General features: G+C 65.0%; 2 protein-coding genes and 1 long non-coding RNA gene across 8 annotated transcripts in view; 1 reads left to right on the top strand and 2 right to left on the bottom strand.

Annotated features, from left to right (window-relative positions):
* Nucleotides 1–5653: 5653 nt before the first annotated feature.
* On the top strand, nucleotides 5654–10979 carry C18H19orf81 (chromosome 18 C19orf81 homolog). Of its 2 annotated transcripts, none has more exons than XM_089319389.1 (5): nucleotides 5654–6751; nucleotides 8154–8226; nucleotides 8319–8439; nucleotides 8997–9130; nucleotides 10194–10979. In XM_089319389.1, exons 1-5 carry the CDS (start codon nucleotides 6325–6327, stop codon nucleotides 10387–10389), a joined length of 951 nt encoding a protein of 316 aa, XP_089175515.1. In that variant the 5' UTR covers nucleotides 5654–6324; the 3' UTR covers nucleotides 10390–10979. The 2 variants fall into 2 exon arrangements, with proteins under 2 accessions (XP_089175515.1, XP_089175516.1); XM_089319390.1 differs by lacking the exon at nucleotides 5654–6751 and adding an exon at nucleotides 7123–7253.
* On the bottom strand, nucleotides 7245–9150 carry LOC138846634 (uncharacterized). Of its 2 annotated transcripts, none has more exons than XR_011384173.2 (3): nucleotides 9012–9150; nucleotides 8329–8423; nucleotides 7245–7825 (listed from the first exon to the last, which is right to left on the bottom strand). It is a non-coding gene; the product is annotated as an uncharacterized LOC138846634 (long non-coding RNA). The 2 variants fall into 2 exon arrangements; XR_016224860.1 differs by having other exon boundaries at nucleotides 7247–7851.
* The window catches only part of SHANK1 (SH3 and multiple ankyrin repeat domains 1), a 42127-nt gene continuing 39099 nt past the window's right edge, over nucleotides 10512–13539 (bottom strand). For all 4 annotated transcript variants that reach the window (XM_070062979.2, XM_070062981.2, XM_070062982.2 and 1 more), the window contains one exon: nucleotides 10512–13538. In XM_070062979.2, the coding sequence (XP_069919080.2) occupies nucleotides 12821–13538 (718 nt within the window). In that variant the 3' untranslated portion in view covers nucleotides 10512–12820. The remainder of the gene's footprint in view (nucleotide 13539) is intronic.

Here is a 13539-nt window from a genome sequence, read left to right as displayed (position 1 = left end):
CTGCGCCCCTCCCCCCTCCGCCCAGGGAGGGCGGGACAGAGGCTTCCCTGGACCCGGCGGGAGCCGGACACCTGGGGTCGTGACCTCCTGTCCCCCTCCTCTCTCCCTCAGGATCTAGAGGGCCTGGCTCTCCTCCGCCCTCTTATCCCAGGTGGGGCGGGGACCCCGGGTGGGGCAGGGACCCCAGCTGCCCCCCAACCTGAGCCGCTCTGAGGGCTGGAGTGGCAGGTAGCAGGACTTGGGCTGACCCCCGCCCCTACCACCCTTGCTCGGGACCCCAGCTTCCGCGTCAGCAAAGATACAGGCAATGAACCTGCTTCCTACGGGATGAAAAACCAGCCCGATATACAGCACTGGCACCAAGTAGGTGCCCTGGAGAGCAGCAAGTGGCGATCCTGGTGTATTAATAGCACTTAGCGGTGAGCGCCCTGCTGGCGCTCTGTGTTTCCTCATTCAGGCTTCAGGCTGGCTCCGGGTCGCATGCAGTTCCGTTATCCCGATTTCCCGGAGGAGAGCGTCCACGCTCCCTCGAGTGAGGTCCAGCTCCGCGCAGCCGCAGCCGCAGCCGCAGCCGCAGACCACAGAGGTGGCTCGGAGCCCCCCCCAGTCTCCCCCAGCACTGCCCCCCAATCAGCAACACCCAGATCGATACCGTCTCTAAGCTAAAAATTACTTCTGCAAATGTAAATTCTTTAAATATTTATTTATTTGAAAGGCAAGGCAGAGTTAGAGAGAGAGAGAGAGAGCGAGAGAGAGCGCTTCCATTCACTGGCTCACTCCCCAACAGCCGGGGCTGGGTCAGGCGGAAACCAGGAGCCAGGAGCCTCCTCCCAGTCTGCCCCGTGGGTGCAGGGACCCAAGCACGTGGGCCATCTTCTGCTTGCTGCCTTCCCAGGTGCATTAGCAGAGAGCTGGATGGGAAGCGGAGCCACCAGGACTTGAACTGGCGCCCATATGGGATGTCAGTGTCACTGGCGATGGCCCAACCCGCTTCGCCACCACGCTGGCCCCCACACGCCTTGAAGCCCTCCCACTGCTGCCACGCTCATGTTTCGCAGGCATCCTCACACCCCAGAGGCCCCAGAAATGCCTCCCGGTGGGACTGGGGGGCTCCCAGCTTTCTCTAGGAGGACCCACAGACGGCGCGGGCGCTCACAGCCAGAGTCGCGCCCGGCCAGGGCCTGCCCAAGTGAGACACGCAGGGTGACCCGTGCTCGGAGGTGGGGACACACCGGCTTCGCAGGCCGCTGACCACTTCCGCTTCCGCAGAGACGCTGGGAGTCTGAGAGGCGGCGCGCAGTCTGGGGTGGCGGTGCGCAGGGCACCAGGGTTCAGATCTCATTTGCCCTCCGCATGAGCGGCTTGGCTTTGGCCTCAGCTTCCTCCCCTGCACATGAGGACATTTTGAAAACCAGGTTCTAGCCCACTTTTGAGAATTCAATAAAATTCATAGGTGGTGCTTACGGGAAAAAATGGTTGGTGTTGTCCCAGCTGGTAATTACATGCGTTTGCTCATTTCATTTTTTCTAAAAAAAGATTTATTTATTTGAGCAGCAGAATTACAGAGAGGCAGAGGCAGAGAGAGAGAGAGAGAGAGAGAGAGAGAGAGAGAGAGAGAGGTCTTCCATCCACTGGTTCACTCCCCAGATGGCTGCAATGGCCGGAGCTGGGCTGATCCAAAGCCAGGAGCCAGGAGCTTCTTCCAGGTCTCCCATGTGGGTGCAGGGGCCCAAGGACTTGGGCCATCTTCCACTGCTTTCTCAGGCCACTGCAGAGAGCTGGATCGGAAGTGGAGCAGCTGGGACTTGAACCAGTGCCCATATAAGATGCCGGCGCTACAGGCAGTGGCACTGGGCGGGGAGCAGGGGACGGGTCCTCCCGTTCCTTTGGTGACCACTTCCGGAGCACCTACTGCGCACTGGGCATTTTTCTAGGCACCCGGGATTCAACTGGGAACAAAAGAGTCAAACATCCCAGCTTCAGGAGACTGCACGGTCTAGCCTAGGAGACGGGGGCGGGGGGGGGGTGAGAGGCTCCTCCCACTGGTGCCCCCGAGGAGAGCCCAAAGCCCTGGCTCAGGAGGGCGAGTGGGCAAGAGCCAGGTGATCATGGGCGGGGGAGGGGCGCGCTCCTGCAGAAGGAGTGGCCTGAGGACTGCAGGTCCCTGCCACCTGCCACAATGCCTGGCACGTGACAGGTACTCAATAAATGATGGGTGGATGGGTTGATAGAAGGATGCATGATGGGGGGCCGGCGCTGGGGCGTAGCGGGTAAAGCCGCTGCCTGTAGTGCCAGCATCCCATATGGGCACCGGTTTGAGTCCTGGCTGCTCCACTTCCGATCCAGCTCTCTGCTGTGGCCTGGGAAAGCAGTGGAAGATGGCCCAGGTCCTTGGACCCTGCACCCAAGTGGTAGACCCAGAAGCAGCTCCTGGCTCCTGGCTTTGGATTGGCCCTGCTCTGGCTGTTGTGGCCAACTGGGAAGTGAACCAGCAGATGGAAGACCTCTCTCTCTCTGCCTCTCCTTCTCTCTGTGTGTAACTCTGACTTTCAAATAATAATAAATAAATCTTTTAAAAATGCATTACAAAAAAGAATGTATGATGGATGGATGGACAGATGAATGGATTGGTGAGTGGATGGATGGATGATGATGTGTTGATGGGTGTGTTGATGAAAGGATGGATGTAGATGGCTGAGTGGGTGGATGGGTGGACAGATGAATGGATGGCTGAGTGGATGGATGGACAGATGGATGGGTGGGTGGACGGACAGACAGATGGATGGGTGGGTGGATGGACGTGTTGATGGGTGAGTGGATCGGTAGACAGACGGATGGAAGGGTGGACAGATGGATGATGGATGTGTTGATGGGTAGACAGACGGATGGAAGGGTGAGTGGCTGGATGGATGGTGGGTGTGGGAGAGCAGAGGAAAGAATGGATGGATGAGTGTGCACAAACACTGGTGGCTGCACACATGGCTGCTCCTGGAAGTAGAGGCAGGCACGCACCCAGAGACAGGCACGCACACACGGAAACACACTCTCCCTTCTCCCGGTGCTCGCCCTGGAAGAGAGCTGGGCCAGGCTTGCAGGGGCTGCGTGCACAGGGGGTGGGAAGGCAGAGCCTGCAGGCAGGGCAGTGAGCAGCCCCCCCCTCTCTGCGGTGCTGACATCATTTCTGGATTGGGGGAAAATGCTGATGCAGGGATGTGCGTCCCAGGCCGGGCGCCAGCCGGGGGAGTGGGACTGGGAAGGCCCTGGAAGGCAGAGAGACAGGCGAGGTGAGGGAGAGCTGGATGGAGACACGGAGAGCAGAGATGGGGAGAGAGAGTGGTGGAGACAGAGGCAGAGGTGACGGGAGAGAGAGATGGAGACGCAGAGACACAAGCCATTGCACGGAGCTGCAAAGAGTAAAAGGCAGAGACACAGAGACCGACAGGGACGGGCACTTGGCCTGGGGGCTGCAGCACCGGCGTCCGACCTCAGAGTGCACTTTTGACTCCGGCTTCCTGCTCCTGCAGGCCCTGGGAAGTGGATGGAGACCCGGGTTGCGTTCCTGGCTCCTGGCTCTGGCCTGGCCCAGTTCCAACCCTGCGCACTCTGGGAGTGGGGAATGAGCTTCATCTCTGTACACCTCCGCCTCTCTGATAAATGCATAATTGAAAATAAAAATGCAGAGACTCAAGGAACAGTCACTCAAATCCAGACGCGGAAGGAGCCGAGGCCGGGTTTCAGGGACTGGTGGAGAGGAAGACAAAGCGCAGAGAGCAGGGGTGCACTGAGAGAGCGAGACAGAGCGAGCATCAGGGGGAGGGAGATAGAGGGGCTCATAGTGGCAGCTGCAGAGGGCACAGGGACCGGGACCGGGGCACGGAGGCTCCCTGCCCAGCCAGCTCCGATTTGAGGGTTTGACGAACCTTGCTATTCACTCCCCAAATGGCCGCAATGACTGGGGCTGGGCCAGGCTGAGGCCAGGAGCCTGGAACTCATTGTAGGTCTCCCACATGGATGCAGGGAAGCTGCACATGGGCCAGCTTCTGCTGCTCTCCCAGGTGCATGAGCAGGGAGCTGAACTGGAAGTGGAGCAGCCGGGACTTGAACCAGTGCCCATAGGGGATGCCAGTGTCGCAGGTAGTCACTTTACCCACTGTGCCACAGCGCCAGCCCCGCCGACAGTGCTTGAAAGTCGACTCATTGGTAAGAGAAGAGGAGGCTGAGGATCAGAGAGGGGAAGACATTTGCCCAGGGCTGCACAGCCTGGGCGTGGCATTCAATGCCGACCTGTTCCATTCCAGAGCCAGAGATGGGTCAGGGACAGATCCCTGAGCAAGGCTACGGACAAACTATGTCCAGAGGTCTGGAAAAGGAGCAGAGGAAGAAGACAGAAAGCACAGGTGGGACCCCACAGATGCCCACAACGGGGAGGGTGCAGCCAGGAGCTGGGAGGAGCTCAGTCCAGGCCTCCCACAAGGGGCGGGGCCCCAGTCACCTGCACCATCACCGCTGCCCCCCAGGCCCGCAGCACAGGAAGCTGGAGTGGACTCAGCCAGGCGTTTCAGCGGCGCTGGCACTGCTGGAATGGCCACCGCTGTTTCCTGTCGGAGAGGAGGGTGCCCACGACTGGGAATGAGGGGAGGGAGAAGCGTCACCCAGGCAGAGGCCCTGCGAGGGCGGGCGCGTCGGCACAACGTGGACTAAGGGGACTCTTGGCAGGGCCGGCGCTGTGGCGTAGCGGGTAAAAGCCGCCGCCCGCAGTGCTGGCATCCCATGTGGGCGCTGGTTCAAGACCCAGCTGCTCCACTTCTGATCCAGCTCTCTGCTGTGGCCTGGGAAAGCAGTAGAAGATGGCCCAAGTCCTTGGGCCCCTGCACTTGCATGGGAGACCTGGAAGAAGCTCCTGGCTCCTGGCTTCGGATTGATGCAGCTCCAGTCAACTGGGGAGTGAACCAGTGAATGGAAGACCCCTCTCTCTCTCTCTCTCTCTCCGTCTACCTCTGCCTCTATGTAACTTTGCCTTTCAAATACGTAAATCTTAAAAAAAAAAAGGCTTCTTGGGACACCCACACCCCAAAGCAGAGTCCTCTAACGCACTTGAGAAGCAGCAGATGATAAACCGAGTGCTTGGGCCCCCACCAAGAGACCAGGATGGATTGGCCCATTGGCCTTGGCTGTTGCAGGCTTTCAGGGCGAGGAAAAAAGCGGATGGAAGATCTCCTTTTCCTCTGTCTCTCCCGCTCTCGCTGCCACTCTGCCTTTCAAATCAACCCCCAATCTTTAAAAACACACGTGGCAGCACAGGCATGGGGTGGGGGCGGTGTCTGCAGGGGTGAGGTGGGAGAGGGAGGCGGGGCTAGATCCTGCCAGTCTTGGATGCGTGCTGAGCGCCTGAACCGCTGTCCAAGGTGCTGAGAGCCCACTGGGGCCTCGCCTTGACTGGAAGCGGGGATACGGAGGAGGCCGGCAAGGGCCCAGGTGGGGGCGGGACGAGGTCTGAGCGGCTGCACCCTCTGGGAGTGTAGCGGGGAGGTAGGGGCAGAGGCTCGGGGCAGAGGGATCCAGCGTGGCCACTGACAAGGTGTGAGGGCTGGGAAATGGGGGGGGGGGCGCTGGAGGGGAGAGGAGGAGGTGAGGGAGTCGGGACCGGGAAGAATGGAGTGACACTCTTTAAGCCTGCTTTGTTTCAATCACCAACGCCAGGAACTCCGGTCAAACGGATCTAGGCCTACGGGGGAATGTATGGGGTGGGTGAGTTTCAGGCACCACTGGATCCAGGCGTCCTGAACCTCACCAAGGCAAGTTCTCTCGCCCCGTGTGTGGGGACGTGGTGGCTGGACTCCGGCCAGCCTCGCAGCTTCAGTAGGAAGGCCCTCTTCCGGAGGTGATGTGGAGGTCCAGGTGCTGCTACCTGGAGCCGAAGGGAACAGCACGAACTCAGGGCATGCGGTGGCCATGCAGAGGCGCTGCAGGGCCCAGAGCTCGCGCCCAGCACTCTGCAGAGGCAAAGGGAGGGGGCCCCAGGCCCCAGGTGGGCCCCTCCCCCCCGGCCGTATCCTGGCAACCGGGCCCCGTGCCCACCGAGAACCCCGTTTCTGTTTGAATCTAGCCTGGGTCTAACCCGGGGCTGCGAGAGGCAGGGTCTGAGCGCAGGGCAAGTGGGAGAGCAAGGGCATGGCCGAGGTCAGGGGCGGTGGCTAGCTGGGGAGCGATGGAGACAGGAGGCCGGGGGCTGAGAGCAGGGAGTGCGGGGAGACCCAGAGAGGCCGGGCTGGCCAGAGCGGGGCGGAGAGCTGTGGGGAGTGGGCGGGACGGCGGGATGGGGAGATGCGGGGGGCACTGATAGAGCGGGAGCCGGGTGAGATGGAGCCAGCCAGGAGAGAAGTCGGCAGGAAGAGGGCGGAGAAATCGGGCCAAAGAGTGGGGCGGTGGGGAGAGCGAGAGGGGGCGAGGGGGAGCGAGCGATGGGGCTCCGGGGGGCAGGAAGCGGGGCAGTGGGGCGCCCCGGGCGTCCCTGAGCTCAGGGGCACCCGCGTGGCGTGGCGGCAGCCCTCCAGCCCCGTGTTTCTCGCCCGGGAGGAGGCAGCGGCGGCGGCAGCGGCGGCGGGGAGAAGGAGCGGGGGCGGGGGCCCCAGCCGGAGCCTCTCCTGCCGCCCCCCTGAGACCTCCCCCACCCGCCTTCCCAGGATGCAGCCAGAGGTGGAGACCCTGTGCTCCTCCACCCAGGGCAACCCCGGCCTGCACAGGGAGGCAGGTACGGGTCTGGCCATGGGGGGAGGGCGGGGGGAACTCCGTCGTCCAGGGATCCTGGCCGTCGGTGAGGCGCCTTCCAGGCTCCTGTTCACCGATTTCCCGGACAGAGCCCTCCCCGACTTTTCCAACTCCGGGCCTCAAACTACATTTCCCATGAGCCTCTGCACTGGCCGGGCAAGACTCAACTCAGAACTACGTTTCCCATGAGCGCCTGCAGCTCCCCAGCCAATGTGCTGAACGCAGAACTACATTTCCCAGGAGGCTCTAGGGCCTGCTCTACTCCCCTGAGTGCCCTCAGCTGTCTCCCACCTACGCCTACGTTCACCCCAGGCGCTATTTAACAAGAGCTTCTGAGACGGTGGTCCTACCTTGCTTCCTTCTTTATTTTAAAGAGTTACAGAGACAGAGATGGTCCATCTGCTGGTTCACTCCCCAGATGGCGCTAATGGCCAAGGCTGGGCCAGCCCAGAGCCAGGACCTGGAACTCCATCTGCGTTTCCCACGTGGGTCTGGGGGTTCAAGGATTTGACCCATCTTCCGCTGCTTCCTTAGGCGCGGTAATTAGCAGGGAGCTGGATCAGAAGGGGCGCAGGCAGGACTCGAACCGGCGCCCACATGGGATGCCAGCGCCTGTGTCCTAACCAGCCAGGCCTAGCGCACGCCCACGCCCACGCCCACGTTGGTATTTTTTCATTGTTTGCCAGGTGTCTCTGCCGAACAAGTGTTGGGGGGCCCTGGTTTGAACTGGGTGGGCCCTCCGGAGACGGGCAAGCAGGAAGCCATGGCGCTGGAGGCGGCCCGTGGGGCGAGCTGTGAGCGCGGCTCTGGGCCAGCGGACGCCCCCCGTGGCCTCCGTGCCCGCAGGCGGCTTCCGAGCGGACCCAGGCCAGCAGAACAGGTGCTGTGTCTTCTCCCGTGGCCCACGTTTTGTTCACCCGCCTGGGCCGTGGGACAGCCTGCAGGCCCGTTCAAGTGGGACATCGCTGCATTCAATCAACTATTGTCAGAGTGTTGTGTCGTGTCAAGGCGTCATTCAGGATAGGTTCTGCCACACAGAGAGCCCAGAGCGCAGCGGCTACAGAAGACAGGAGGGCAGGTGTCCTGGGGTGGGGGCGGGGGAGGCGGGGCACCGCGCTTGCTCACCGCGTCCACACTCCAGGCCAGGCTGGCCGGAAGAGGGAGCAAAATGGAGTGAGTGCCTTCCGCTTCCTTCTGCCCGGCTGTCCGCCCTCGGTGCCCCCTCCAGGGCCCAGCACAGGGCCCCGGCTGCAGCCTTACAGGGCCGGCACAGAAGGGTGGGCTTCGGAGCTGAGCGACAACCGCTTTTCTGGGGGCTTCCAGGAAAAGCACCTGCTTGGCCCAGGTGGGCTCAGCGCAGCTGATCCTGGGTTCCCCCTCCCCAGGAGCCCCCCTTGTGGACCTGGAGACCCCCGAGGAGACTCCGACTCGGAGCCTGGGCAGGCCTGTCAAATCCTCGTGAGTGGCCCCTGGCCCCGTGACCTCTGCCCCTCCGCCCCACGACGGCGGCGATGAGTTCCGACCTGTCCACCCCGCCGCCCCTTTCCCAGGAAGCAGTACCTGCGGCAGGTGATCGCGGAGTACGAGGCCCTGGATCGCGAGCTGCCCTGCATCCGGAAGTTCCCCATGCCGCCCGCGGCCCAGCCACTGTGCCTCTGCATGGAGACCTCGGTGAGCCGGCTGGGGGGTGGGCGCGCAAACTGGCCACCCAGCAAAGCCCGGCCCCAGCTTCTCGCTGCACTACACCACCCGTCCTCTCTGTGGCCAGCGGCACCTGTCACATGCCCAAGGCGGCCCTCCCCCAGCGGGACCGATCTCACGGTCTCCTTGTAGCTGCCCCTATTCTCTGGGCCAGGGCCACGGCGTCCAGCCGGGTGCTGTCCAGCTGAGCGATCATCTAAGTTTCTGAGTGTTACGTGGACAAGGCGTCACCCCCGCCCCAGGCCCCGCATTCCCTAAAATGCACGCGTCGGGGGCTGGCGGAGGCCCCCGGGAGGGAGCTCCTAGCCGCTTTCCGTGACCTGGGGACGCGCGGGCCACGGTGCCCGGTCATTCGCGGACTGGCGAGCGCTGGCACTGCTGGAAGCAGGGCCCTTGCACCTGCGGGGGCCCCGTGGTTCCCCGCGCCGCGTGCCCCTCGGGTGGCTCTGCAGTTGCGGTCCAGCGCGCGCCGGCCGCAAGCAGGGCGCCCCCGGCGGAGGCCCCTCTCCAACCGCGGCCCTCCGCAGGAGGACTTCACCCACCTGGAGGTGCTGGAGGCGCTGGAGGCCGAGTTCCCCGGGGCCATGGAGAGCGGGCGCGTGGACAGCATCCGCTTTGAGAACATGAACGTCATCTGTGGCACCGCAGGCCGCCGGGACCGGTGAGCCCGCGGCGGGAGCGCGGCCAGGGGGCGGGCCCTGGGGCCAGAGGCGCTGGGGGCGGGCAGGGGCCACGAGGTAAGAGCGCGATTGGATAAGGGCGACGAGAGGCGTGGCCATGGTAGGCTGTGCTAGGGGTGGGGTAGAGGAGGCGGGGCCTAGGTAAGCACGATTGGGTAACGAGCTGAGGGGCGGGGCCGAGAGGGAGCCCGCTTGGGGGGGCTTGGCCTAGGGTAGAGGCGCTAGGGGCGGGGCCGGGCCCACGAGGTAAGAGCGCGGTTGGATAAGGGCGACGAGGGGCGCGGCTAGGGTAGGCGGTGCTAGGGGTGGGGTCGAGGTGAGAGGAGTAAGGAAGCGGGGCCGGAGCCAAAAAAGTAAGAACGGGATTGAGTAGCGGATCTGGTGGGCGGGGCCTAGAGCGTGCACGCTGAGGGGCGTGGCCTAGGTTACAAGCGCTAGGGGCGGGCCGGGTCCACGAGGTAAGAGCGCTGTTGGGGGAGGGAGCTGGGGGCGTGGCCTAGGTTGGGGGCGGGGCCTGGGCCACGAGGTAAGAGCGCTGTTGGGTGAGGGGGCTGGGGGCGGGGCCTAGGTTAGAGGGGCGGGGCCGGGTCCACGAGGTAAGAGCGCTGTTGGGTGAGGGAGCTGGGGGCGTGGCCTAGGTTAGGGGGCGGGGCCTGGGCCACGAGGTAAGAGCGCTGTTGGGTGAGGGGGCTGGGGACGTGGCCTAGGTTAGAGGGGCGGGGCCGGGGCCACGAGGTAAGAGCGCTGTTGGGTGAGGGGGCTGGGGGCGTGGCCTAGGTTAGAGGGGCGGGGCCGGGGCCACGAGGTAAGAGCGCTGTTGGGTGAGGAGCTGGGGGCGTGGCCTAGGTTACAAGCGCTAGGGCCGGGCCGGGTCCACGAGGTAAGAGCGCTGTTGGGTGAGGAGCTGGGGGCGTGGCCTAGGTTAGAGGGGCGGGGCCGGGGCCACACGAGGTAAGAGCGCTGTTGGGTGAGGGAGCTGGGGGCGTGGCCTAGGTTAGAGGCGCTGAGGGTCGGCCCTTCAGCCTCGGCCCCGCCCCCTTGCAGGTGGCTCATCACGGTCCTGGACTTCCAGACGCGGTCGCACCTGCTGCGCTCCGGGCTCAGCCCCCGCGGGCTCGCGCACCCGCTCGTGCGCCACGACGAGCTGCTGCTGGGCGACTACCGCCTGCACCTGCGCCGCGCCCTGGTGCGACGGCGCATGCTCGAGGCCCTGGGGGCGGAACCGGCCGAGGAAGACTGACGAGCGGGAGGGGACGGCCCCGGCTGCGCCTGCGCACCGCCCGTCTGGCGCGGGCGACCCTCCCCGCGCCCCGGAGGGAAGGGGGCGTTGCCTCCCCAGAAAGGAGGCGGGGCCGGCTCGAGGGGGTGGATACTGTGAGTTTAATTATAAAGAATGACCTGGTACAAAAGCCATTTCTCTCTGCAAAATCTTGGTGGGGAGTCAGGGGGAGGGAGGTGATGGGGGGTAGGGACGAGCCCCCATACTACAACCCCGCCTCCCCAATCTTCAACTCTGCAAATGGACGCCTGGGCCCCAGCCCCTGGACGGATACACTGAGGCCCGCCAAGGAAAGACCCGGGCGCCGGGGCTCTCTACGCGGACCGAGCCCTGTCCACAGCAACCAGACGTCTGCCTTCTCTTCCTCCTCCCCCACCCCCCTTGGAAGACAATTCTCGGGCTTTTATTTCAGGTTTTTTTTTTTTTCTGGATTTTTTTTCGTGTGTGTGTGTCCCTAGGGTTTTTGTTTCGTATTTTCGTCTTATGTTATTGTTTCTCTTTTTGCTTTGTCTCTCCACCCCGCGCTGCTCCCCCCATCCAGACCCTCCCCCCTCCCACCCGGCCTCTCCTCCCCCCTCCCCGCTCCCTCCCCCCTCCCCAACCCCGCGGCACCCATCCAGAATGAACAAGCCCTTGGTAGACAGGTGCCGCGCAGGCCCCCTGCGGACCGGGGGCATCCGCCGAGGGGGAGGGGGCGGGTAGGGGCTCCTCTCCTGGCCACCCCTCCCCCCTCCCACAACCCTCCCACAAGGTTCCCCGCAGATCCCTGACGTGGTGAGGGGAGGGGCGGCCCCCTCCCCTCATGGACTGAGCGCCCCCCCATCGGGGGTAGGGGGCAGCTGAGGGGGGAATGGGCTTGGGGGGGAGCTCCCTTCTTTGGCAGCTGAACACGGGGGGGGGGACCTGAGGGCGGTGCCCTCCCCCCTTGACCCACAGCAGGAGAGGGGGCCTCTCAGGTAGGGAGGGGTGGCTTCAAGTTCGCAAGCCCCAGGAATAAGGGGAGGGGGCGGCGTGCGGGAGAGCGAGCCATGCTGGAGGGAGAGAAGGAAGGGGTCCGGAGGGGGCGAGGGGCGGCTGGGGCGGCGGCCCAGGGACAGGAGGAGTGGGGGGTGTAGAGCGCGGAGCGGACGCGCAGGTGTGCGTGGAGCCGCCTCGCCAGGAGAAGCGAGGGCGGCAGGTAAGAGTAAAGGCCGAGGGGGAGAAAGGCTGGCCCAGCCCGGGCACGCCGCCTGGGACGGAAACGTGGCCCGGGAGCGGACGGCAGGTGCAGCAGCAGTCACCGGAGTGAGCAAGGCGCGGGGAAGGCCCCCGGGGAGGGAGGCTGTGGCCCGGCGTGGAGAGGGGGCGAGGGCGGGGCCTGGCGAGGAGGGAGGCAGGTGTGCAGGGGGTGTGACAAAAGTGACAGTGTGGGAGGGTCACTTGGGAGGCGGAAGCGGGGGAGGAAGGGTCTGGGGGTTGAGAAGAGGAGGGGTCTGGGGGCGGGGAGGAAGGGTCTGGGGGTTGAGAAGAGGAGGGGTCTAGGGGTTGAGAAGAGTGCTTCAGCGAAAGACGGAGGTGAGAGCAGGTGCGCCGGGGGCGGGGAGGTGGGGGGTCCAGGATAAACAGGGCGCGGGGTCGGGAGAGTGTGTCCCACGTGTGTCTGCAGCATGGGTCCAGAGAGCAGAGGAGTGGGGGGTGGAGTCCGGGGGTGAGGTCGGAGGGAGGGCGGGGGGCGGGGTGTAGAAGCTACAGCGGGGGCCCTGGAGCGAGAGGGAGAGACGCGAGGTGCGCGCGGGCGGGGACGGGCCGTGCTGGGCTGCGGAGCGGGCCTCGCAAGCCGGAAGTGCGGCGCCGCGCGGTGTGCGGACACAGCCAGAGGGCGAACGTGTGCAAAACTGCAGGCCGGGGCGGGGCGGGGGCGGGGCGGGGGCGGAGCGTGCGGCAGCGCGTGCGGGAGGCTGGGAGCCGGAGCGGAGGAGGGAAGGGCGCTAGAGGGGTGGCAGGTGGTGGAATGTGAGGGCACCCCCTTCCCCGTGGCCTGGGGGCGTCGGGCCCCACCCAGTCAGGCTCAGGGCTGACCCTCTATGGCTCTGTCTGTCCCCTCCCCCCGGGATCGACCCTTCCCGCCGCCTCCTGCAGCCCCCTGTGGAATTCCTCGGTCCCCCTCCGCTCCCGGAGCTCACACACGCAGACACACACACAGTCTGGCGTCAGCTGCCCCCTCCTGTGAGGTGCGAGTGTCCGGCCTTGGCATCGGGCCACCTGGTGGCCTCAGGCCTTGGGAGACAGGGCAGGGCAGGGCGCAGTTTCGGCAGAGTCCCTGGCCCAGGGAGAGAACAGGATCGGGGTCAGAGGTCAAGAGGCCAGCAGGCTCCAGGGTCCTGTGGACGGGCTGGTCCGCCCAGGCCAGCCATCACCTCTCCAGGAAAAATTTGAGAGCCCGGTCGATGTTCATGCGGTGCCCCACCCTGGTCACGCCCAGGTCCACGTAGTCCTCCTTGGTCAAGGCGGGCAGGTGGGAGCCGTCGATCTCGTGGTCCAGGAACCGGGCTCGGTGTTCAGCCAAGCCCAGCCACTCGAGCCAGTCGGCCACGTCGAACTTGGTCCAGAAGCCCAGAGGTTTGGCGCCGAAAGGCTTGTCCGGGGGCAGGGACAGCAGGCGGGTCGGCGACAGGGAGCGGGACGCCCCCGACAAGGCTCCTCCCAGGCCCCCGGAAATCCCCGGGTGCGGCGGCACGAACACGGGGGCGAAGGGGTCTCCCGAGCCCCCTGCCCCGCCCGTGGGGGAGCCGCGGATGTCAAAGAGGGCCGGATAGAGGGGTCCGGAAGGCAGGATGGGCAGCGACGAGGGCCTGGGCGCAGGGCTGACCTTGTGCTCCGAGGCGGGCAGCAGCGAGGGGCTGGGGGCCCGGCGGAGCAGCGGCGGCCGCATCTCGAACTCCACGCCCTGGAGGTGGCGGGCGGCCGTGGAGGAGGAGGAGGCCGAGGGTGAGGTGGCCCCTGCAGCAGCCGCGGCCGAAGGGGGGACCCCGCTTCCAGTGGGGAGCGCCGGCAGAGGCGGTTTGGGCCAGTTCTGAAACAGGCTGCTGACTGGTTTGGAGAGCAGCGAGGACTGGGGGTCTTCGGAGAGTC

Source organism: Oryctolagus cuniculus, chromosome 18 (genome assembly GCF_051225735.1).
Source record: "Oryctolagus cuniculus isolate XC-2025 breed Fujian yellow rabbit chromosome 18, ASM5122573v1, whole genome shotgun sequence".
Classification (NCBI taxonomy): domain Eukaryota; kingdom Metazoa; phylum Chordata; class Mammalia; order Lagomorpha; family Leporidae; genus Oryctolagus; species Oryctolagus cuniculus.
This window is presented reverse-complemented; position numbering and strand designations above follow the sequence as displayed.